This window comes from Centroberyx affinis, unplaced genomic scaffold, assembly GCF_046629955.1.
Source record: "Centroberyx affinis isolate AG114_WGS23_722 - 3 ecotype Tasmania unplaced genomic scaffold, CSIRO-AGI_Caff_v1 ptg002313l_1, whole genome shotgun sequence".
Classification (NCBI taxonomy): Eukaryota; Metazoa; Chordata; class Actinopteri; order Beryciformes; family Berycidae; genus Centroberyx; species Centroberyx affinis.
In genome coordinates, this window is record NW_027280584.1 from 185,426 (window position 1) to 209,773 (window position 24,348).

At 42.2% G+C, this 24,348-nt stretch overlaps 2 protein-coding genes and 1 pseudogene across 6 annotated transcripts; 2 read left to right on the top strand and 1 right to left on the bottom strand.

The window, feature by feature from the left end:
* The first annotated feature begins 238 nt into the window (after positions 1-238).
* On the top strand, positions 239-5,107 carry LOC139655606 (F-box only protein 6-like; annotated as a pseudogene).
* Positions 5,108-7,201: 2,094 nt separating this feature from the next.
* LOC139655607 (F-box only protein 2-like) lies at positions 7,202-14,529 on the top strand. Of its 4 annotated transcripts, none has more exons than XM_071533049.1 (7): positions 7,202-7,279; positions 7,388-7,445; positions 9,093-9,158; positions 10,572-10,698; positions 12,205-12,297; positions 12,383-12,521; positions 13,884-14,529. In XM_071533049.1, exons 3-7 carry the CDS (start codon positions 9,122-9,124, stop codon positions 14,016-14,018), a joined length of 531 nt encoding a protein of 176 aa, XP_071389150.1. In that variant the 5' UTR covers positions 7,202-7,279; positions 7,388-7,445; positions 9,093-9,121; the 3' UTR covers positions 14,019-14,529. The 4 variants fall into 4 exon arrangements, with proteins under 4 accessions (XP_071389150.1, XP_071389149.1, XP_071389148.1 ...); XM_071533047.1 differs by having other exon boundaries at positions 7,212-7,279; positions 7,388-7,468; positions 13,884-14,528; XM_071533048.1 differs by lacking the exon at positions 7,388-7,445 and having other exon boundaries at positions 7,204-7,279; positions 13,884-14,528.
* A 944-nt stretch (positions 14,530-15,473) lies between these two features.
* svbp (small vasohibin binding protein) lies at positions 15,474-17,955 on the bottom strand. Of its 2 annotated transcripts, none has more exons than XM_071533052.1 (3): positions 17,852-17,954; positions 16,859-17,012; positions 15,474-16,694 (listed from the first exon to the last, which is right to left on the bottom strand). In XM_071533052.1, exons 2-3 carry the CDS (start codon positions 16,970-16,972, stop codon positions 16,608-16,610), a joined length of 201 nt encoding a protein of 66 aa, XP_071389153.1. In that variant the 5' UTR covers positions 16,973-17,012; positions 17,852-17,954; the 3' UTR covers positions 15,474-16,607. The 2 variants fall into 2 exon arrangements, with proteins under 2 accessions (XP_071389153.1, XP_071389152.1); XM_071533051.1 differs by having other exon boundaries at positions 15,486-16,694; positions 16,859-16,997; positions 17,852-17,955.
* Positions 17,956-24,348: the final 6,393 nt, after the last annotated feature.

Here is a 24,348-nt window from a genome sequence, read left to right on the forward strand (position 1 = left end):
AGGGGACCAGTTGTTTGTGTCTTGGACTACACCCTGAAAGGGTAAGCCTGTCACAAAGCAGAGGCTTTCTCACTGAATTGTGGGGACTATTACACTGGCCTATTCAAGCATGGGTCTCCAGGCCCCGGCTGGTTTACGTGCACATTCTACCAGAGGTTTGGCTATCTCCTGGGTTCTGTTTAGAGGGGTCTCTACTTGCCTTCCGAGTCTGCCCTCTACTTCACTATTGACAGGTACGATGCACTGTCCACAAGATGAATGCCTGGATGATCCTGGCCTGCAGGGAGCGACAGGTGGTCAAGGCCAAGAACCGCAGAGCATTGCAGGGCTCTCCAGCCTTTTGCGTTGCCTGGTGCAGCAACAGTCTGACAGGGAGGCCAGGTGGGAACAGGAGCAAAAACGCAAGGAGGAGCAGAGCGTTGCAGGGCTCTCCAGCCTTTTGCTTTGCCTGATGCGGCAACAGTCTGACAAGGAGGCCAAGTGGGAACAGCAGCAGAAACGTCAGGAGGAGCGCTGGAAGAAGGTCCAGCATCAGTTGTCCCAGCTCCAGCAGGAGGTTCGGCAGGACCGCCAGAAGCTGGCAAAGTGTAAGATTTTTCCTGCCCCATAGCACATAATGACCATAATATATATTTAGGGGTTGACAGGGTTCTTGATCAGTACCAATGACTCAATGATTAGGCTACTTGACCAGGTGCTGAGATTTCTGGTTTTCAAAAATCACTTTCTGGCCCGTACTGTGTTTTGGAACAACAACTCTCCACCCACAAAGCAAAAGACAAAGCAGTATTATTGTTACAGTAGCCTACAGCGCATGGTGATATTTTACCTCTTCACTGGATTTCTGTAGAAGGTGATTAGTTTTATCAATGTTGGTTGCCAATTGAAGTCGATAAACATCAGAGATTACTTATTGCCCCTTTGCTGGTTGACTGCAGTATAGCATAATGGGTATTGAGTGAAAGTGCAGAATAATCCAACACTTATCAGCTTTTCTCACCTTTTCACAAGCAATCATGATTTGTTGGATTGGTTGGTGTTGATATCTTCTCCAGTTTTATATGAATAACACTCAATAGTTAGTATCAAGTCCATTTTAGGGCTTTGAGAATAATTCCTTCACCTGAGTCTGATAAAGTGGGAAAAATTAAATGTCCAGAATTAAAATATCAGTATTGGAATGGAATGGAATGGAATATTAAACACCATATAGTCCTAACTAATTTTTTGTAATGACAGACTTTATATTTTTATATTTAATTATCTTAGTTTGTCAAATTCAAATTGAATCTACCATTTACTCTGTAAGCCACAATATCCTGACACACGAGTCTCTACCACCCTCATCTGGTGAGACATGTTACTGCCAGTATCCTTCCAGCTCATAAAGGGCCTCAGTCTCCTGCTGCCTTCAAGTGTTGTCAGAAATTGGAATTATGAGCCTGACACGAGCGAGCGACCCAACAAAGTGGTCAAAATAACAGGGAAAGTCTACGTTTCCCACAATCCCCAAGTCACCAAGATGTGACACTTTCTGAACATATGTATTGGCCCTCTGTAGACCTGTTAAAGGAACATTTTGGCATATTATGTACAGTTTATAAGCTGTAAAAAAAACATAGTTTTCTATATATTCCTATATTCGCTCTCATTTGTATATGCTGCACATATCTCAATATTTGTGTAAGTTCTCACTTATTTTTTGTATATTTTCACATTGTACACATTTTCATTCATTCCCTTTGTTTAATTCTGTTACTGCTGTTATTTTGCACACCTTCATAATGCTGCAACTCATATTTTTTCATATTTTCATTCCTACATTTGTACTTAATATGTTCTTGACACATGTTCTTGTTGGTTGCTTTATGTGTAATACCCCCCACTTGCTCTATTCTTATTGATATTATTTGCTGTATCCTATTATTACTTTTCTGCTGCAATTTCCCTATGGAAAATAGTAAAATTAAGTCTTATCTTGAAAAATATGGAAAATAAAACCACTAGTGGAAAAAGCGTGTAGTGAGGCTCAGCTTTAAATTAGGTTAGGTTAAGTCAGGACAAGTGTGTCAAAGTCAAAATAGCTCTTTTTAATTAATTTATTTCTTTTTGCCCTGATGAACTGAAGACCTGGATGATTGAAATGCGTCTGCAGCTTTTGATTTCCACACACATAGCATACCAGACGTGCTGGTGTTTTTTGTCTTATCTGAACCCTTCTCTGTCTGTCCTAGGCTGTGTCTGAAGAGACAGGTGATCGACTTGTTAGCGGAGGGCTACTCTCCCGACCAGCTGGACGCTCAGCCTAGCATCACTGTGGAGGACTGGTGAGACAGAGACAGAGATAGAGAGGCTGGCATGCATGCGTCTACTGTTGTCAACAATTCACTTCTAACTCATCCTGCAGGTACTGTGGGAGGACAGACTGTGGCTGCACCTACCAACTGACTGTGAGTCTGCTGGATGAGAATCAGAAAGTACTGCAGGAGTTTAAACCAGACCTGGTGACTCTTGACCCTGACGACAGCTCATGGAGACAGGTACACAGAGACAGAAACTTATGAGACCCTGTCCCTTCCATTGACTACATTCATTCCCTAATCCCTAACTCTTAAAGCTGCAATAAGCAACTTCACATATTGGCATGAGAGGTAACTACTGTAAAATCTGAACTTCAGTACCCAGAAATCCTGTAAAGTGACGTCTATAAACTGCAGAGCATTCTCTGGACACTGCGGTTTAGGAGACAGTTTGGATTTCACTCATTACATTACATTACATTGTCATTTAGCACCACTTACAATAGGTGCATTTTGTCAACAGTAGTGAAACCGACTGTGCATCACAGTCTTCATCAGCTAAGACTTTTAATAGGAATAAGCAATATTTGAGTTCATATTTTTTAATAAGGGTAGGAAGATAGGTTATAGGTTCATGTGGGGTCCAGGTGTAACCTGAAGAGATGTGTCTTTAGTCTCTGCCGAAAAATGGGCAGTGATTCGGCCGTTCTGACAGAAGGGCTGAGCTCGTTCCACCACTGTGGCGGCAGGGATGCGAAGAGTCGTGACCGGGATGAGCGACTTCTGAGCCCACGTAGCGATGGAGGGGCGAGGCGACCTGCGCGGGTGGAGGAGCGGAGGGAACGAGGCGGGGTTTGGAACCTGACCAGAGATTACAGATAGGGAGGGGCAGTCTGATGTACTGCCCTGTAGGCGAGTACCAGTCTCTTGAATTTAATGCGTGCAGAGATGGGAAGCCAGTGAAGTGACTGGAAGAGAGGAGTGATGTGAGAGAATTTTGGTTGGTTGAACAGAGGGTCGCCCGGCCAGAAGAACGTTGCAGTAGTCCAGGCGGGAGATGACAAGTGCCTGGACCAGGAGTTGTGCCGCTTCCCTCGTAAGGAACGGGCAAATTTTGTGGCTGTTATAGAGGGAGAACCTACAGGAGCGGGTTGCCGCTGCAATGTAGGCAGAACAGGACAGCTGGTTGTCCAGGATCACCCCGAGGTTCTTGGCAGTCTGAGAGAGCAACACAGTGGTGTTGTCAATGGAGATGTCTGTGAGAGGGCAGTCTTTCCCAGGGAGAAAGAGTAGCTCCGTCTTGTCAAGATTAAGCTTGAGGTGGTGCACAGACATCCAAGCACTGATGTCGTTGAGACATGCGGAGATGCGCCCATCAATTTGTGTATCTGAGGGGGGGAAGGAGAGGGTTGAGTGTCGTCAGCATAACAGTGATAGGAGAAGCCATGAGAGGAGATCACATGGCTGAGGGATTTAGTATACAGAGAGAATAGCATGGGCCCCAGGACGGAGCCCTGAGGGACACTGATGCTAAGTGTGCAGGGTCTGGACAGAGATCCCCTCCATGAGACCTGGTATGAGCGGTAAGATAGGTAGGATGCGAACCAGGAGTGTGCAGATCTAGTGATTCTCAGTTCAGAAAGGATGGAGAGAAGGATTTGGTGGTCAACTGTATCAAAAGCAGCAGACAAGTCAAGGAGGACAAGGACAGAGGAGAGGGATGAAGCCCTGGCAGTGTGCAGGGCCTCTGCGACAGCAAGGAGTGCAGTCTCAGTAGAGTGAGAAGCCTTGAAACCGGATTGAAGATACAGGTCTGTAGTTGTGGATAGCAGCAGGGTCAAGGGAGGGTTTCTTAAGAAGAGGCTTGACAAGGCCTGAGGACTTGATAATGGCAGTGAGGAAGGGAGTGATGTCGGTGGAGATGGTTTGGAGAAGAGTAGAAGGGATAGGATCAAGGGGGCGGGTGGTAGCTTAAGTTTTGATTCATCACTTCCTGTGGGCAGAGAAGTGTCCATACTTGACACCAGAATTTAATTTGGATAAATAGGGTAAATCTACAATATTTCAATTAGTGGGGATGGGACGCTCCTATCTGTTGCAGCCCTGCTTTTTGATTTAGCCTGATAAGACAGGTGGATTTTTGCATTAAAATACTGCCTAGTGCAGCTTTAACTGCCCTTAACTTTAACCCTTATCTAACCTTATGCAATCCTGATTCTTTCTTTTTTTTATCAATATGTTTATTGATTTTTCTTTTTTAACAGGAAATGTATAAGTAAATATATTACCTGAAAAACAACATCAGCTTAAGACAAACAAACGGTAATAACCACATAGAAAAAAATGAACAACAAAAAAGAAGAAGAAGAAGAAAAAAAAAAAAATACTGCACATGGGGATCCCTGTTGCAAATTCCTTATCAGATGGAGATCTGTGATCTATGGGGTCCTTGACATTAAAAAGTTTGGAAACCCCATGTCCTAACCCTAAACTAACCCCTTAAGGAAGTCAGGACCAACAAAACATCCTCTTTGGAGAATTTTCCTCATCTTCCTATCCTTGTGAGGACATTTGTTCCTCTTAAGGACAGAAAACAGCACACCTAAACACACACAGATACACAAGCATCCACATTCCATTGTCACATGGTGTTCTCTATGTTTGAACTCCAGGTGAGCCATACGTTCTCAGACTACGGTCCCGGGCTGTGATTCATCTCCTTTGAACATGGAGGACAAGACACCAATTTCTGGGCTGGATGGTACGGAGTCCGAGTAACTGAGAGCTCTGTTACTGTAGAGGTCTGAGCAAGAGGAGGGGGAAGGAGAGGAGAACGAAGGAAGGAAGGAGAGGGAATACTGAAAGCAATGAAGTAGAGTTTAGTTGCAGTGTTTTTGAGTCTGGGGAGGTGGTGGCACCTTGGCTTTGCCTACATGTTACATAAACTGTTTTCTTTGGTGGGCGGGGCTCATCCTATTATAAGCAATCAAGCGGTTTATCATGCAAATGAGAACTACAATGACCAAAAAATGAATGATTAACTCGTCAAATAATCGATTAAGCCTGTTTGTTATCAGGTTTTAAGTTAGTAATCTAATCATTTGATAATTGTGATAACTCTAAATCTCAAGATTGTGTTTAATTGTGTTTTTGACCTTCATTTATGTGAACCGACCTCAGCAATGGATTGGGTTTCATTATCAATGCAAACATATCAGACACATCACTGAACGCAGACTATGTAATTACCAACTAATCATATGGTCACATAGTATCAAATTACTGCCATGTGGAGTTAACGTCTTATCAAACACAGATTTTCTGTCCTCTAACCTCAACCCTAGAGAAATATTCTGTAGTCACTGCAGGAGGACCATGTCAGCCAATGTGGCCAAATTAATACTGTTTTTTTTTTTTTTTTCAAATTCTAACACTGATGCCGTGTTCACATCATGTTGGATTCACGGTAAAGGAATAACATATCAGACAATAACAGCTAGAAGCCGTCAGACATAAATATGTAGATTATATTGGAAAAGTTATAATTGTAACAATAAAATGGAATATTAAGTCATGTACAAGATCATGTGGCTTTGTATACAATGTATTTCACAAGGTAGTTTTCAATGTGAGCGCCATAAACATTGACATATTAAGGGCGTTGTTTATTTTAAAGTGGGGAAAATTCAAAATGACACCTACAATGGGAAGCTGTAGCCTAACAATTGAATAAGTGGGCTTGTGACTGGTAGGTCAAACTGGTAGTTTAACAATTCATCAGTTTGCTGGGGACCCCCTGGAACCCCCTCAAGGACCCCTGGTGGTCCCCGGACCCCACGTTGAGAACCACTGCAGTAGGCCACAATATCCTGACACACGAGTCTCTACCACCCTCTTCAGGTGAGACATGTTACTGCCAGTATCCTTCCAGCTCATAAAGGGCCTCAGTTTCCTGCTGCTTTAAAGTGCTGTCAGTAATGTTGGAATTATGAGCCGCACATGAGCGAGCGACCCAAAAAGTGGTCAAAATAACAGGGAAAGTCTGCGTTTCCCAGGACTGCCAAGTTGCCAAGATGTGACGATTAGGGAGCAGAGTAGAGAAAGAGAAAGAGAGAGAGTTCACATGAACTACACTCTCCTAACCAAGGAGAATGACCGTTTATAGTTACAGCCATTACAGAAGTCCTCTTCCATGCACATATCTTACATCCATCCTGCATTGATACTGCACACAGTTAAAGAAAAAATGTTCTACAGTAGAACCAATGATGTTTAAAGACATTAAAGGTTACTGGGGTGTCCTGATGTCTCAGTTGGCTGAGGTACATGCCATGTAACTGAAACACTGTGGGTTCCAATCCGGGCCAGGACTGTTGTTGCATGTCATCCCTCTCTCTCCCCAATCTTTCCTGGCTCTCTTCACTGTAAAACTATCTAATGAATGCAAAATACCCCAAAATAATCTTTAAATAAAAAAGCCCACCTTACATCCCAACTTCTCTATTCGATATAAGCATAAAAATATCTTGGATTTCTGCCTCTCTCGACTTTGTGCTGTCTAATAAATGCATGGGGAAATGATCATTGGCTATTATATGCAAGAAAATCCCAAATACAAATACACAAGAAAGCTAGTCAATTGCAGTGAGGAGAGTAATGGTAATTTGTTACTTCCACCATTGGTGTTGGTGTGTTTAAAACGCTCTGACCCACATTTGTGCTGAGTGTGTGCATGTGCGGTTCTGCTGAGTTCTGCTGGATGGATGCGCTCTCTCCTTTTGCAGATTGGGTGCTTTGTGTAAATCTCTCTCTCTTCCCTCTCTCTCTCTCTCTCTCTTTGTGTGTGTGTGTGTGTTGCCAAGCTATATAACCCACATTGTCACGAGGGTGCTACCCTGCAGAGGAGCTCAAGTGTCAGTGCTGGTGAGGCAGCCGAAAGAGGCAGACGAAATAGAAGACTGCACTTGCATTTCCTGGCTGTGAGTAACACATTCGCTGTCTTGCGTATTTAGGCAGAAACAGAGTGTGCTTTTTTTTAACAGTATAGCACATTATTAATGCGCACGTACTGTATCTTTTATGTGCAGGCTTCGAGTGTACAAGGACAGATGACTCGGCTGTTTCTGTTTTGAGTCTCAGTGAGGAGTGAGTTGCAGAAAGAATACGCAGTAAGGACAGATTCATGCGCACAAACCTCTTATCAAGGTTTGGCTATTCTCTATGCATCAGATAAAGTAGGCCTTCATGGATAAATCTATTAGAAAGAGTAGAAATAATAAAAAAAAAGTCAAACATTTTGTCCCATATGGAGATATTTTAGTTGTTGTTGATGTAGTATTGCATTGTAGAACTGTCTACATTGTATATGGAGAGATAACAGGGGTGAGAGTGAGACCTATTAGTGTAATACTCACTCTTATACATTTTCTAAGAGGGATAATTTCAATAGTAAATTCAATTACAGTTAAATTAAACTATTCCTCATCTAACTGGAGACCCCCTACAGGACCCCTGGTGGTCCCCGAACCCCACTTTGAGAACCACTGGCTTATATGGCAACACACAAGCCCCCAGGTTGATTTTCTGCTGACTGATGTCTTCTGTCTGTCTGATTACTGGTTGATCCTCTGTGATGCCTGCTATTCAGGATTTGAAGAGGGTGGCTTTTGCGCTATCTGTTATGCTATGAGTCAGCAGACAGGGCATTAGTGTTTGTGTTTGGGATCTGTGGAGGTGACCCGGCCCGGTTTAGGACTCTGGGTCCTCCCTGACTCTTCTGGGCTGTCTGTTTTAGGCGGGGGAGTACCACCCAAATGCACCTTGCCTGCTCCCTCTGCATGTTTTGGTGGTGATAGTTCTTCCTTTGGCCCGAGTCTCTTTACGCAGCTTATCTTTAGTCAAAGATTATATGTTAGGTGAAATGGAAGTATTGCAAGGAATTGCCCTGCTCTGTAGGTTGGCTCATTCACTGAATTAAGAGTACAATGGTGAGTTGTTCTGCTGGCCATGTTCTAGGTTGTGCACTTACTACTAGGGTTCAACAGATTTGGGTTTTTGAAGGCTAACCCTAACCCTAAATTTTACCTTTTCAAATTGAAGGTATTTAATTCTGGGGGAAACCAGAATTGTATTCTTGTCAGGATAGAAAGGCCTCTGAAACAGCATTTAGACCATCATTGGACACTAAAAATAATAATAATAATTGAAAGACGAATTAAATTCTTTTAGGGTTAGCAGCTCTATACGGCAAGGTGACCCACCACACCTATTCAATGGTGGGAGGAACTTCCATCATACCAGCAGTGGACCACATGACCACATGATCTGATATCCAATATTTACTGAAAGGCAAATATTGTCCCGATATATTGGCAAACCGATATATCAGTGTAATCCTACTTTACAACAGAGCTCTTCCTCTCCAGTGACATTAGAATGAAAAATACTCAAAGTTGGTCACTATTTCAGTGGTGTCAGTATAAACATTACTATTCTGGTGGCCTGTGAAACCATTCAGAGCCAAAGACAGAGACTCCTGCTGAAAAGGACCCAGGAGGTCTTTCAACTAGGTAACTGGGCAACTGGTCCAAAGCAGCGGCTGACATTCACTGACTGAAATATCAGGAATACGGCAGCATGCCCCTGGACTAGAGGATGCAATGTGGAATGAACCAATGCCTGAATCGAGGGGGTGGTTAGGATTCCCCCCTCTGTGCACGACCGTGGGATAGCCTGATAGAAACTGCGGAAGAGGGAAGTATTGATCCTAGTCTATGTTCATCTTCTATGCAGGCTCTGCCTTCTCTGTATCAGCTATAGCCATGACCAGAAATCTATTGAAGAATCCCAACGGGGAAGGTAAGACGTCTTTTTTTTAATTAGATGTCCTACAGTGTCAATACTTTGGCTGACTCAAAACATTTCCACACAACACAAGGGTTTTCCAAATTCACTATTGAAAGTTTTTGAAGAGAATAATACTTTGGGGTAGTAGGTATAGTATAGTGCACAGGGCTGACTCAAGTACTTGAGTCTGGTCTTGAAAGCACTTTTCTGACCTTTTCTCCCCAGATCTATATAATATAGGTCCTTAAACTTCTATGCATTGATTAGTCAAAATCCTGTGTAATGATTAGCTGGATGTTGAAGGGTTTAGTACAGAGCTCCTGCAGATAGATCTACATCTCAGCCCAGCTCATGCCCACAAAGTCTGCCAGAAACTTGCTCCTTCAAGGAGCATGTGGCCTCTGTTGCTCGGTCATGCCGATTTGCTCTGTACAATATCAGGAAGATCAGACCCTACCTGTCTGAGCATGCAGCACAACTCCTGGTACAGGCTCTTGTAATATCACGCCTTGACTACTGCAACTCCTTACTGGCAGGGCTCCCGGCATGTACGCTCAAACCTCTGCAGATGATCCAGAACGCGGCGGCGTGTCTGGTCTTCAACCGGCCCAAAAAAGCACATGTCACTCCGCTATTCATATCCCTCCACTGGCTCCCAGTTGCTGCCCGCATCAAGTTCAAGTCCTTGATGCTCGCCTACAAAGCAGCAACCAAAACGGCTCAAACCTACCTGAACTCCCTCATTCAGGTCTATGCTCCCTCCCCCTCACTACGCTCTGCCAAGGAGCGGCGCCTGGTGCTGCCACCACAACAAGGCCCTAAGTCACTAGCCAGACTTCTCTTCTGTGGTTCCTCGGTGGTGGAACGAGTTACCAAACTCCATTTGATCCACAGAGTCCCTCTCAATCTTTAAGAAAAGGCTAAAGACCCGGCTCTTTAGTGAACACCTTCTCACCTAATGGACCGTGTAACCAAACAAAAAAAAAAATTTATCTGCCTCTGTGCACTCTATGCATTTCCTCATAGCACTGCCTCGTAGCACCTAGGTCCTGTTGGACCAGAACTTAGCTTTATGGCACTTACTTTCGTTGTTCTCTCCTGACTAGAACCTTGCTTGTGTTGTACTAAAATCTCATGTGTACGTCGCTTTGGATAAAAGCCAAAATGGGAAAATGTAAATTGTAATCTCTTTTCATCTCTAAGAAACTCCTTAAGCATTATTTTTACATTTGGAAAGACATGTACACTGTTTTGGTCTTGAATAGGACTTGATTTGCTCTGGTCTCGGTCTCGACCCTCTTTGGACCTGTTCTTGGAATTGACTTGGACTTGATTCAGATGGTCTTGACTACAGCCCTGTTAGTGTATATGGTATAAAATACAAAACTGGTATTAGAGGCATGAAACGGTGCATTTTCCTCCCAGAGCAGTTTGAATACTGGGAGCTGACGGAGAACGGCGGGAGCCAATGGCAGGTGGAGGAATTGCCAGGAGACTGTGGTCACGACTTCAGCAGCGATGAAGTGACGAAATACTTCACCACTTCCTTTGAGTGAGTGTGCAATGTGTGTTAGCGTATGTATGGTTACATGAGGGGCATGTTTATCAATTATATGAGAAAGATAGAAAAAGATCATAGGCGGATTCAACATCATCAATTAACATGATCCTGTCCCGGTTATAAGTAAACAGATCATGCAAAAAACCTTGCTCAACAAATTGCTTCATGTTACGTTTTTGAATTATACAAGGCTGGGCTTTGGGAACGTTAACATTCCTGACAGTAGCTACAGCACAATGGTCACTTATATCATTAGGAAAGACGCCTACAGCCGTATACTTAAGAGGAGCATTAGTCAAAATTAGGTCAATCAAAGATCTGGGTTTCTTAAGTTTGGACATGTGGGATAATCCACAATTTGCGTTAAGTTCAGCGTATCTCATTTACAAAATCATCAGACACTGACGATAGCCAGTCCCAGTTTAGGTCACCCATAATAATAATTTCATTATACTCAAACTGAGACAAGGTATCAAACAAAAATGACAGTGTATTATTTTTAGCTGAGGGGGTCTATAGCAACCAACCACAAGGATGTGAAGACCTTTAGACACTTCAATGAGTAAAGCAAGTAATTCAAATTGCTTACTAATTGATTTAGAAAGAGCAACATTTGCATGGAGATTTTTGTTTATAAAAAGTGCAACACCGCCCCCTTTAGTAGGTCGGTTGACTCGATATATATTGTAGCCATTTACACAGATGTCTTTATCCATGATGGATTTACCAAGCCAGGTTTCGGATAAGATTATGACATCTGCATCGTCGATTGAGCCCAAATACGTATCATATCCATTTTAGGATATAGGCTATGCACGTTTAAGTGGATGAAGCGGGACCTGGATTAGGCTGAACATTACCCGACATTAACAGCAAAAGGATGATCAGTACTTTGTTTATTACCATAGCAAGGAGTACTTGTCTTGCTATGTGTGTTTTTGACAAATAAAAAGAACGAGTTCTCAGTGATGGTAAAGCAGTCTCTTAATATGGGTAGACAATCCAGTCACTGTACCCAAAATTCACCCATTGCCCCGAGGAAGAGCCCATGGAGATAAGCACAGTCAGAAAGCATATGATGAGCCTCATCGTCCACGCTGTTAATGCAGGAGATAGGAATACTCCTCAGACGCTGTCTGTATGGATAGCAGCCACGCCAATGAGGGAGAGGAGTCGGGTGGGGCCGCAGGAACCAAACAGGGACAGCCAAAGATCAGGGATCAAAACCTTTCAAACTGAACCGCAACGTTTCAGCTGATACAGCAGCTCTCCCACGTATCACACCAAGAATGTGAGAAGAAAACAGAGGTGAAAAACAAATGGGTGATCTTAATTTAGGAGTAGTCCAAGTCTTGTGCGTCAAGTCTTGTGCGGGGACGGCTTCTTTCCAAGTCAATTTTTATCCAAACATCAGATAGCTTTTGATTTCCGCACACATAGCATACCAGACGTGCTGGTGTTTTTCGTCTTATCTGAACCCTTCTCTGTCTGTCCTAGGCTGTGTCTGAAGAGACAGATGATCGACTTGTTAGCGGAGGGCTACTCTCCCGACCAGCTGGACGCTCAGCCTAGCATCACTGTGGAGGACTGGTGAGACAGAGACAGAGATAGAGAGGCTGGCATGCATGCATCTACTTTACTGTTGTCACCAATTCACTTCTAACTCATCCTGAAGGTACTGTGGGAGGACAGACTGTGGCTGCACCTACCAACTGACTGTGAGTCTGCTGGATGAGAATCAGGAAGTACTGCAGGAGTTTAAACCAGACCCGGTGACTCTTGACCCTGACAGTGACGACTGCTCATGGAAACAGGTACACAGAGAAAGAAACTTATGAGACCCTGTCCCTTCCATTGACTACATTCATTCTCTAACCCTTAAAGGAATAGTTTGGTATTTTGAACCCTGGGCCCAAATAACATGTTTTCAGTCATGATCCCTATTAGCAGAAACCAGAACTTCGCTAGCCGCCTGCTCCGCCCGTCCAGTAACACCGGGAAGCCCCCTCCTACTCTACTGCAATAGAAACCTATAGGGCATACGCCACAGTCTTTGAAAACTATGATAAACGTTGTTTTGCAAAACACAACGCTCACAGTATAATCATACCGGTGTCAGTATGTTATCTTGAAAAAATTTTTAAAAACCAAGCAGTTATTTTTGGATTCTTCTGGCTCTCCTGGAGCTTACACCGGCTTAGAAGGTAGTGTGTCTTTGAGAAAAAATAGTTCCTATCCTATACTGACACCAGTATGATTATACTGTGAGAGTCGTGTTTTGCAAAACAACGTTTATCATAGTTTTAAAAGCCCATAGGTTTCTATTGCAGTATAGTAGGAGGGGGCTTCCCGGTGTTACCGGACAGGCGGAGCAGGCGGCTAGCGAAGTTCTGGTTTCTACTAATAGGGATCATGACGGAAAACATGTTATTTGGGCCCAGGGTTCAAAACACCAAACTATTCCTTTAAAGCTGCACCAGGCAGTTTCAAATGTGGGCGGCTCCTAATGGCAGCGAGAGAAATTCAATACCCAGAAATCCTGTAATGTGACGTCTGAAAAGTGCACAGAGCATTCTCTGGAAGTGGAAGCGAAGTGTCCATACCGACACCAGAATTTAATATAGGGAAATCTACAGTGTCTCAATTACTGGGGATGGGACGCCCCTCTCTGTTGCAGCCCCACTTTATGATTTAGCCTGATAAGACAGGTGTTTTTTTGCATTAAAATACTGCCTAGTGCCGCTTTAACTGCCCTTAACTTTAACCCTTAGCTACAACTAATCCTAATTCTAACTTTAACCCTAAGACACTGGGCAGTGGGCTCCTTAAGAGGGTTCCAGGAGGTCCCCAGCAAAATAATGACAAATTCAGTTTCAGTTTATTTCATTCAGCAGTAGATAATGTTGAAGAACAACTATTTTGATCAGAGGTTTTACTCTCTCCACTATCTCCCCACTTACAGTACAGTGATCATATTTTCACATGAAAAAGTTTGGAAACCCCATGTCCTAACCCTAAAACGTCCTCTTTGGAGGATTGTCCTCATCTTTCTAACCTTGTGAAGACATTTGTTCCTCATAAGGACAGAAGATCAAGAAAACAGCACACCTAAACACACAGATACACAAGCGCCCACATTCCACTGTCACATGGTGTTCTCTATGTTTGAACTCCAGGTGAGCCATACGTTCTCAGGCTACGGTCCCGGGCTGCGATTCATCTCCTTTGAACATGGAGGACAAGACACCAAGTTCTGGGATGGGTGGTTTGGAGTCCGAGTAACTGGGAGCTCTGTTGCTGTAGAGGTCTGAGCAAGAGGAGGGGGAAGGAGAGGAGAACGAAGGAAGAAAGGAGAGGGAATACTGAAAGGAGAGGGAGGAAGAGGGAATGATAGAGGTGTAGAAGAGTACAAAGGCTCCAGAGCGACAAAGCAGAGTTTAGTTGCAGTGTTTTTGAGTCTGGGGAGGGTTTAAAAGGACCAGCCTTGCCTTACGCACCTAGCTTACACCACTGCGTATTATGCAGTGCATGCTGTGGAAATCAAGCTGCTATGAATACTATGTAGTAATTACGAATCTGTAATGACATGGTTTGCCTGTGTAAAACACCGCAAAACACCGCCACGGTGGCACCTTGGCTTTGCTAACATGTTATACACACTATCTTGAAATTACTGCTTGCAATACAATGATTTAATCTACTAACTACTACCTCTGCACAGTGATTTACCCTGCTGTTACATAAACTGTTTTCTTTGGTGGGCGGGGCTCATCCTATTATAAGCAATCAAGCTGTTTATCATGCAAATGAGAATTACAATGCGCAAATAAATGATTAACTCTTCAAATGATTCATCATCAATCAATCATCAAAAGTTTTCAGTTAGTAATCTAATCATTTGATACATGTGATAACCCTAAATCTCAAGATTCTTGAGTTGCTACCATGCTCAGTTTACACAGAAGTTGGTGTTTAATTGTGTTTCTGACCTCTGTCTTCATTTATGTGAACCGACCTCAGCGATGGATTGGGTTTCATTATCACTGCAAACATATCAGATGGTTGGAGAGGTGAGACAATGGATGTGATTTCAATCCCGGATAAATTTAGATTGAAATAACATGATGCTAGCATTGAACGCAGAATATGTAATTACCAAGTAGTCATATGGTCACATAGTATCAAATTACTGCCATGTGGTCTTTCTTGAAGGAGTTTAGCAAACACAGAGTTCTTCTAACCTCAACCCTACAGGAAATATTCTGTAGTGACTGCAGGAGGACCATGTCAATGTGGCCAAATTAAAAATGTATTTGGATCACAGTTTTTTTAACCTCAATAAATTCTCTCCTCTGCACAGTTTCAAATTCTAACACTGATGCTGTGTTCACATCATGTCGGATTTACAGTAAATATGAGCTGCTGACTGGGAAAAACGTTCACATCTGCCTCCTAGTGGTAATTACAAATAGGAGAAGTGAATTTTTATGGGTTCTGATTTCTCCCTCTTGCTGTCATAAATTGTGACAGTGTGTCAACACACCTTATGTTTTTTGTAAATTAATTCTTAATTTAAGGGCCTAATGTATCCCAGTATTTCCCCTACCACTGAGTGTGTGTGTGTGTGTGTGAACTTCATCAGTCTGGGTTTCAGTGGAGAGTTTTAGTGTCCCATGATGGTCTAAATGCTGTTTCAGAGGTTTTTCCACCCTGACAACAATAACATTCTGGGAGAAACACTGAGTACTTGTTTTATTGCATGAAAATTGTCAAATTTAAAGATACTGAACACAGGCACAAAATACTGGCAATACTGGCAAACTGACTTTTTCTACCAGTAACGGTATTGGCCATTTTTGTCAAACCCTGCCAGATCCCACAAGACAAATGTATTAAAATAGATTTGAATTGGGTGTGGTGTATGCTGGTCATGAATGAGGTTGGCTAGTGTGACCTCCTCAGCTACTGTTTTACTACAGTATATGGATCACATTTGAAACAGTGGACATTATCAGAAATAAAACAATACAAATATTTACAAATCACTGCAATCTTTACTAAAATCAATTCAAGCAAAATGGAATGACATATCAGACAATAGACATAAATATATTTAGTTTTAGATATAACTAACAATAAAATGCAATATTAAGTCATGTACAAGGCCATGTGGCATTGTATACAATGTCTTTCGCAAGGTAGTTTTCAATGTGAGCACCATAAACATTGACATATTAAGGGCATTTTTTATTTTAAAGTGGGGAGAATTCAAAATGACACCTACAATGGGAAGCTGTAGCCTAACGATTGAATAAATAGGCTTGTGACTGGTAGGTTGCTGACCAGCTGAGAAACAATTACCATTTGTAACTATGAATGTGAAGTGGAACAGTGCTGAAAAAGTGAAACTGTTAAATAAAGGTAAAAAAATCAGGTTGAAGAAATGTCAGTGACGTGATGTGTTAGCAGGACGTATGCAACTTTTCTTCCTTTTGTCAGTCATATTCACACACTTTCCCCACAATACTTTGTGTTAACAGTCATATGGCTTATAATAATACTCTCTGGTACATTCAATCAGAGTACAGATTCAGGATGTTCAGTCAGTAACACATCAGGAGCAAAGTGATATTTTTGGTTGTGCTTGTCTGCTTCACAGAGGAGCATATGAAAACAATTATTTACAGTATATTTCAGTCTACTAAGGGAGGGTGAAGGCACCACATAGGTACCCACTGTGTAAGAAACAAAGATTGTGGTTTTGTTCTCAACGGTTGGGTAGGGTTGTTTACCAGTTGGAGGAGTGATCTGTGTGTGTGTGTGTGTGTGTGTAGTGATGTTTTCAGAGGGGTACCAGGTCCTGGTCCGGGCAAGACGGGAAGGAAGGGCAGGCAGGACACTCATTCTCCTTGTGATTGCATCTGTTTACAAAAGGTCTCAAACTGCTGCTGCTCCAACTCTGTCATCACTTTGTTCAAGGCATAGATCTTGAAATAAAGAAGTGTAGACAGTATATAAATAGTTGAGGATACATGAGTTAAAACTGATGTGGCATAATACATTTTGACTGGAATAAATTCACATGGAAACTAGGTTAGTGCATGTGTGCAAACTTGAAAAGTGAAAATGGACCAGTGATGAGCTCAGTCACCTCGGCCCTCTGTCGCTGTTTCAGCTCCTGCTGAGCAGATTTCTGCTTGGCTCTGTCACCTCTGGTAGGAGTGGAGTTCAGCTTTGGCTTGTCTTTACGACAGGCAGGCTCCATTGTAGCAGTTTTCCACTCAATCCACCTTATAAAAGAAAAACTAACATGAACATGACATTGACATTTTTATACTGATACTGCCTTACATTTTAACATACTAAAAGACTACAAAAAGGGCCTTAGACAAGATCAAACCAAGTGGCGCAGGAGCTACGTTCTGCTCTCTCTCGTACGGGTAAAGCGACCAGCTGAATTCTATTCAAAAACCTGTCAATTTAATGCTGCCTTGCTTATCCGCAGAAGTGCACATGTCTGAGAACAACCCTAGACATTTCACGAATCGAATCCCAATGTTGTGGTAAATTCGGCATACAAGTCATCCACTAAGCAGCACTTTATTTCATAAAACCTCAACCTCTTTCATACTGCTCGCTACCGCCCACCACGGTGTATTTTGGTAGAAGATTGTGGAAATAACATGCCAATCAATTCTAAAAGTACATTCATTTATGTAAATGATGTTCAGTGTATCAGTAGCATGCCGAATATGAGAGTACATCCTGATGGTTCACAATAGCTCCTAGGTTGTGTTCTACCTATGTCGATAAGTATTGCCAAAATTATTAAATGGATTTTGACATGGGTTCTCTCTATATCAAAGAGTAGATGATACTGAGGCTAATGACAACCCTTCTCCAACATTTGTAAGGCAAGTTAAACGATTACAGTCTGCAGTATGAATGACACTGACCACTGGCTATCTTACCTATACATCTAGGTTAAGATAGCTACAAGCTAGCTAAAAGACACTGATAAGCTAACTGGCAAGTTAACGTTAGCTAGCAAGCGTTGACGTTTCATGGAATGTTATTCCAACCTGCGTCAGGCTTGAAGTTAAATCTGTGACAATTTCAGTTGACATACTTGTAGTATACTCACCCGTAAAATATAATAGATTGAAGAGCAAGTATCTTTTTTTAGCGAGCAAGTTGGCTGTAACTAGCTAGTAGTAGCAGCAGCTGTTTGCAACAACTGTTCCAAAGGTGTCCGCCGTAAACAAATCCGACTAGAAAAGTGAGACAACCGTATAAGGTTCTTTCCGTGAGATTAGTTCCTACTAGCGACTGTGACAAAGTCAGTATTTCATAAGTTTATAGATTCCTTGTTATGTTACGCTTTGATAACATTATTGTTACCCGTCTGATTGTGAACTCAAAATGAGTTAATCTATGTTGTATCTTACAACATTACACGTGTGTTAGGAGTTGTAATCATCTGAAATAAATAAATAAATTGTCTTCCATCTTGTTTCAGGTGTGGTTAAGTCTGTGGTCTCTCACAGTGGTAGCCTTTGAGAGATAGATGGTCATTTTCAAGTCAATTGGTAATTTTTCCTTCTAGAACCACCATGCATTAGCCTTGTCAATCCTAATTTCTGTTTATGTAGAGGGAGGCACTAGTGTTGTTTTTCCATATTGATTTCACTGGCATTTTCATTTTCGTTAATGAGGAGGTACTTCTTTGACAAAGTTGCTGTTTACGTATTGTGTGCGGTTGACTACAACCTGCAGAGTCAGCAAAACTATTGTCCCCAGCTAAACTGTATCAGTAAATTGTGCTGATGGAGATGAATCCATCCATGGCTTAGTTCAAGTATAACCTACAACTTGCTATTTTATGTTTTTTCAGCTGCCTTTTTTATTATCTTATTTACACTCTCTGTGCTCATTTCCCTCTCCAAGGCTGATGAACATCATTTCACCATCGACGTCAACAGACCACCAGCCACTGGTAATACAGTGCAGCCAAAGAGCAGTCACAAACACACGCTTTGAGGGACACATACATTGGTGTGTTAGAATGTACATGAGGGGAGCGTTAACGTTGGATTCTATAATCAGATTTTGAAAGTCAAGCCCTTCATTGCTGGAGACCACATACTCATCCATGCATACACTCACACAGGAGGGGTATGTTGTATTTTTTTTCCTATTGAAAACATTTTTAATTACTCTATTAGTTGTAAATGACATTTCATTAATTTCAATCCACAAGGATTTCACTCAGTTAATAGTAGTTATTTTTTCTTAACTTCCTTCAAGTTGGAGGTCAGAGAGAGAATATAGCTACTTATCTAGAAAACTTTTCCAGGTTAAACTAAAACTGTACTGATCTGTACTTGATAGGTATGTGACCAACACAAAATATGTGGTCACATTTTCAGTTTAATTTAATGTAATATTTTATTTTGTATGAATAATTTATATTCAGGTAATAGTGATTTAACTAAGTCCTCCAAGGCTTTTGTGTTAAAAACATATGTATACAACTACAGACAGCAGAGGGCAGCAGAGGGCAGCAGAGCGCTTGCCGTAACGGGACTGTCTTTATGACGTAGCTGTCGTAAGCTTGCCATTCTGGCAAGACTGACCGGACGAATGGCAGCAAGTTTCCTCTGAAACTGTGTTTTAATGAGTCTCTGGAGTGTCCTTGGTAATCCAGTCCAGATTTGACAGGTCTAAGTATAGTGGTTTTTAATCTGGACCTGGTCTAATGTGATCTGGATAGAGAAATATCAGTGAAATCGCCCTTTTTTCAGTTTTCACAAATAGAACAAAGGTTTCAAAAATCTTAAAGTGTGTTTTAATGAGTCTCTGGAGTGTCCTTGGTAATCTAGTCCAGATTTGACAGGTCTAAGTATAGTGGTTTTTAATTTGGACCTGGTCCAGATTAAAAACCTTTATTCAGGGAGCAGCTAGGGAGCTATCCAGAGTGCTCTCTTTCTCCCCCGTCCACAGTAGTGGGAAGGCTCCCACCAGGCAGCCAATACCTCATAGTCTAATCATTGTTTTCACCTGTTTCCTAGCATATATATACACCCTCTGTTAGTATGTGCTGGTTGCTGAATCTTGAAATCCGCTTTCATGTGTGAGTAGCTATCACAGAAGAGTTATCTTAGTTCTGTTTGTTATTTTCTGCGCCATAGTTTGACGGTCGCCTAGTGACTTGGTTATATAGCCTTGTTGTGTTTTTTTGTTTTGCCAAGAGAATAAATCTCTTGAGACGTTTCTTCAGTGTCCTGCCTCTCATTTGCTTTATTGTTAGGCTATTATTAGGTATATTGTTGCTTTTTAAATGACAAAGATGACACAGTTTTAAAACAAATTACACACTTGTTTATTGTTAAATGCAGAACACAGAAGGGAAATTAACGCAAGGTAGGCTACACCAGATATAACACTAGAGGGGACATGTCAGAGAATTCCTATTCTGGAATGGGACCATACGGCAGCCATCTTACCTGGGTACACTTCTCAGCTGACTGTAATTGGAATCAATGGTGATAGTGCCTTAATGCTGCCATTATAATGCTAATATTTTTTTATTGAGACATCACTAATACTTTTTATTTAGCTCACTGTATGCAAGAAAACTGTGACTGTCTAAAATGGTACCAAACATGAGCAATTTTTGTAGTTTGTAGATAAAAATAGCTAAACAAAAAAAAACTTCTGGAAGTATTTTAATGGTACATTTACAGAAACTATGAATCCTTTTTTCAAGAAGACTGTATAATTCTCAGATTTCAGAAACAACGTGTTTGTATGGCAGCAGAGAGCTAGCCAACTAACATACAGCTGAAATGTAAGGATTGCATCTAACAGCTAACTAGCTAACAAATACCGTTACAAACTGTTTCAAATAGAACTCCAGTCTGTTGGCTACTACTAGCCGGAAATGTTGTGTTTTAAGTTGTGTCCGTTAAATTTAGCATATAAAACAGCCTCTATCTTCTACTCTGTTGACGTGTGGAAGGTGCTGCAGCCTCTCTGGTCTCTCTCGTCCTTTTAGTGCAGCAGTTTGGTCCAGATCTGGACAACAGTGGTTGCTTCCCATAGACAGCTGTTGTAGTTACAGGTAAACTGGACCCAGGTAAGATGGCGGACGATTATCCCACGCTTAATGACGTCATGTCCCCCCTAGTGTTATATCTCTATGGGCTACACGCCTTTTCTCCTTTCTGAAAAAAAAAGGATTTGCTAGATATAAATTGTCAAACGAAAATAAAAAAATCAAATTGTTTTTGCTGCAGGTGGCACCACCGCTTGCGCAGAGGACTCTTCGTCTCCAACCGCTGATGCATTGGCACCGCTCCCTCCGTCCTGCACTCCCAGCATCTCTTCCATGAGTGCGTATTTTGTCTCCTCCATGTCATCGATATGATTCCCCCTATATCTAGGGTCCAGCAAGCAGGCCTTTGCCAAACGTTCTTGTAAGGCAGCTGGTTTGTACTTCTCCTCGAGAACACCGCACATCTTTTGCTTGATGTTCGATGTCAAGGTGGTGTCCTCGTCTGATGGTTTCAGGATGGGTTTGACTGATGACATGGTAACATAGCTCTCACCAGACAGCAGATCCGTAAACTCAGCCACAGGTTTCAAGGCCGCGTTCACAGACTCAAGGACAGCGATGTCCTGCCAGCTCGGAATTAGATGCTGATGTTGCCGGTCATCCAAAACTTGCTCGCCAAGATTTGCTCCAAGACTCTGTCCACCATTTCCTGTTTGGTGCCCCATCTCTTCAACCAGCTCTGAGAGAACGTACTGGCCAGGGTGTGGCACAGGCCCATTGCTCGGGCTGTGCGGTCCTTAGCACTTGCCATTGCGTTTGTCACTGCCAAATGTAAATTGTGACCAAAGCAGTTCAGCCACAGCCAGTTGTTGTTGTTGATGTTTGCCCTGTTGTCTGTAGTGATACAGGCCAGCTTCTTTTTATCCAGGGACCACTAATCAAATGCGTGGCGGAGAGCTTCTGAAATATTGTCGGACGTGTGGTTCTGGGCATAAACTACAGTGGCCCTGAAGGTCAAAACACAACGACATTTCAGAAAACACAACAACACTTCAGAAAACACAACAACACTTCAGAAAACACAACAACATTTCACAAAACACAACATTTCACAAAACACAACAACATTTCACAAAACACAACATTTCACAAAACACAACATTTCACAAAACACAACAACATTTCACAAAACACAACAACATTTCACAAAACACGACATTTCACAAAACATGACATTTCACAAAACACATTTCAGAAAACACAACATTTCACTAAACACCACGACATTTCACAAAACAACATTTCAGAAAACACAACATTTCAGAAAACACAACGGCATTTCACAAAACACAACAACATTTCACAAAACACAACAACATTTCACAAAACACGACATTTCACAAAACACAACATTTCATAAAACACAACAGCATTTCACAAAACACAACATTTCACAAAACACAACATTTCACAAAACACGACATTTGATAAAACACAACGACATTTCACAAAACACGACATTTCACAAAACAACAACATTTCACAAAACACAACACTTCAGAAAACACAACATTTCAGAAAACAACGACATTTCAGAAAACACAACATTTCAGAAAACACAACGACATTTCAGAAAACACACGACATTGCACAAAACACGACATTTCAGATTACAAAAAGGGTGGGACAACACTTCTTGTTTGTGATTGGACAGAACCCAAGTCAATTCAGAGTTTATTCAATGGATGTGTTAAGGTGGGTTGGTGCTAGATTGGATCAGAGGGACGCTCTAAACTCTACGCTGCTGTGATTGGTTGTTTCGCTGTCAGGCAACTGATGACGCTCTGGGCATGTGTTCAGCTACACGGAAGTCCCTTAGATGGATAACTGGCCAATCGTTTAGGACTTTGGCTTTATTGAAAAAGCTATGCCTTGACAAGGCAATTTCCTGCTCCCGCTTCTTCTCTGCAGTGTGTTGTTCGGTGTCGTTGCATGATTTCCGACTTCCGAGTTTGTGCAGGAAAGGCCCTCCACATCTCGTGGCCTCATCTTCATTTGTACGAGACCAGCTGCAGACATGCAAGTGGTTAGAAAATGATGTATTGTCCGTATTGTGGGAAGAAATTTCGGTCCCTTCCAAACTTTGCGATTCTTGTGGGAAGGCATTGACCTTATTAAAAGAAAGGGGGCATGAAGAAGACACCAGTGGCCCAATTTCAGGTAAAAGATCAAACATTAAACTGTGGTTAACACTGCTCTGTAGAACTTTTAACTGCGGTCTGTCTCATGATTCAGGTTTCAGCCGAAAGGCTACTTCTGGTCACATAAAACGTCTTAAAACTTAAATCAGGCCAGGCCTAGTTACAGCTAGACTGTCATAACATTACTTTTCTCTGTTTGTGTAGCTGCGGTAGCAGCCCCAAAAATGCCATCCCTCGATACCTTCCTTGAGTACAAGCAGTAGTCGATTTGAGGGGGGATGCGAGGGGATGCCATCCCCCTTGAAATAACAATTGTCAAAAACCATCATTTAGATTCATTTAGAGAATTCATTTTAGAGAATATAGCGCATCTGGAGTTTTCATCAAATCTGAGGGCAGGGGGCACACGCACCTGCATTCAGGGATGGACTGGGGACATTTGGCCGCTCTAACTGTCGTGAAAATTTTTTGACTAGCCCTGTATCTTTTCACAGAGGAAAAAAGCATCAGAACAGCGTTCCAAGAGTGAATTTGACGAAGGAACGCACGTTCCAGTTCTGAAAATATAAACAGCGTTTAAACAACTGGTTAATTTCGTTTTAACACCATAGTTTGCTGGCTGGGCAGTGTTTGGACCTTCGGGCCAATCGCAGTGCTTAAAAACGGAAAACTCCACCCAACCGGGAAGCTGGGCCACATTAAACAAACACACAATCAAATGACAGGTACAGACAGTTCAATTTGAGCCGCGGAGCTGACAGGTTGTGTTGTGAAACTGTTGAGAAAGAATCATCTAGACATTCTGTCTTATTTTCAGCCCAATGTGAGTGATAAAGCAACATGTGCAGGTGAATTTAACTAGTAAACAGAAGGAAATATTGTCATTTTCACATGAGCCATTGTTGTAACTGAAATTACTATAGCCTAGTGTAACTATTGCTACCTAGCAGGGCAAGGAGAGTGAAGGAATATGTAGCTATCTATTGTTGTTTGATTAACTGTAACTAAATATTACTAGTACAACAGCAACTGGTGACCACCAGGACGGTGAGGAGATGGACACCAGAGGATGAGGAGGCCCTTAAGGTTTCAGGGCTGTGTGTCAGATACGGTGGTCTGTAGTACGGGGGCCCCCCAGGGGACCGTCCTGGCTCCCTTCCTGTTCACTCTCTACACATCTGACTTTAGATACAACTCAGAGTCATGCCACCTACACAAGTTCACGGACAACTCTGCAATTGTCGGATGTGTTGGGGGGGGGGGCAGGAGGGGGAGTACAGAGGACTGGTTAGTGACTTTGTGGGGTGGTGCAACCAGAACCACATGCTGTTGAACGTGAAAAAAACCAAGGAGATGGTGGTGGATTTCAGGAGGACTAAGACA

Excerpts from the sequence above, each read along its gene's own strand:
- svbp (XM_071533052.1), bottom strand. The coding sequence starts at position 16,972 with ATGGAGCCTGCCTGTCGTAAAGACAAGCCAAAGCTGAACTCCACTCCT. Across the intron at positions 16,695-16,858 it reads AACAGCGACAGAGGGCCGAG|ATCTATGCCTTGAACAAAGT; the intron begins GTGACTGAGCTC and ends CTTTATTTCAAG.
- LOC139655607 (XM_071533049.1), top strand. The coding sequence starts at position 9,122 with ATGACCAGAAATCTATTGAAGAATCCCAACGGGGAAG. Across the intron at positions 9,159-10,571 it reads GAAGAATCCCAACGGGGAAG|AGCAGTTTGAATACTGGGAG; the intron begins GTAAGACGTCTT and ends TTTTCCTCCCAG. Across the intron at positions 12,522-13,883 it reads ACGACTGCTCATGGAAACAG|GTGAGCCATACGTTCTCAGG; the intron begins GTACACAGAGAA and ends TTTGAACTCCAG.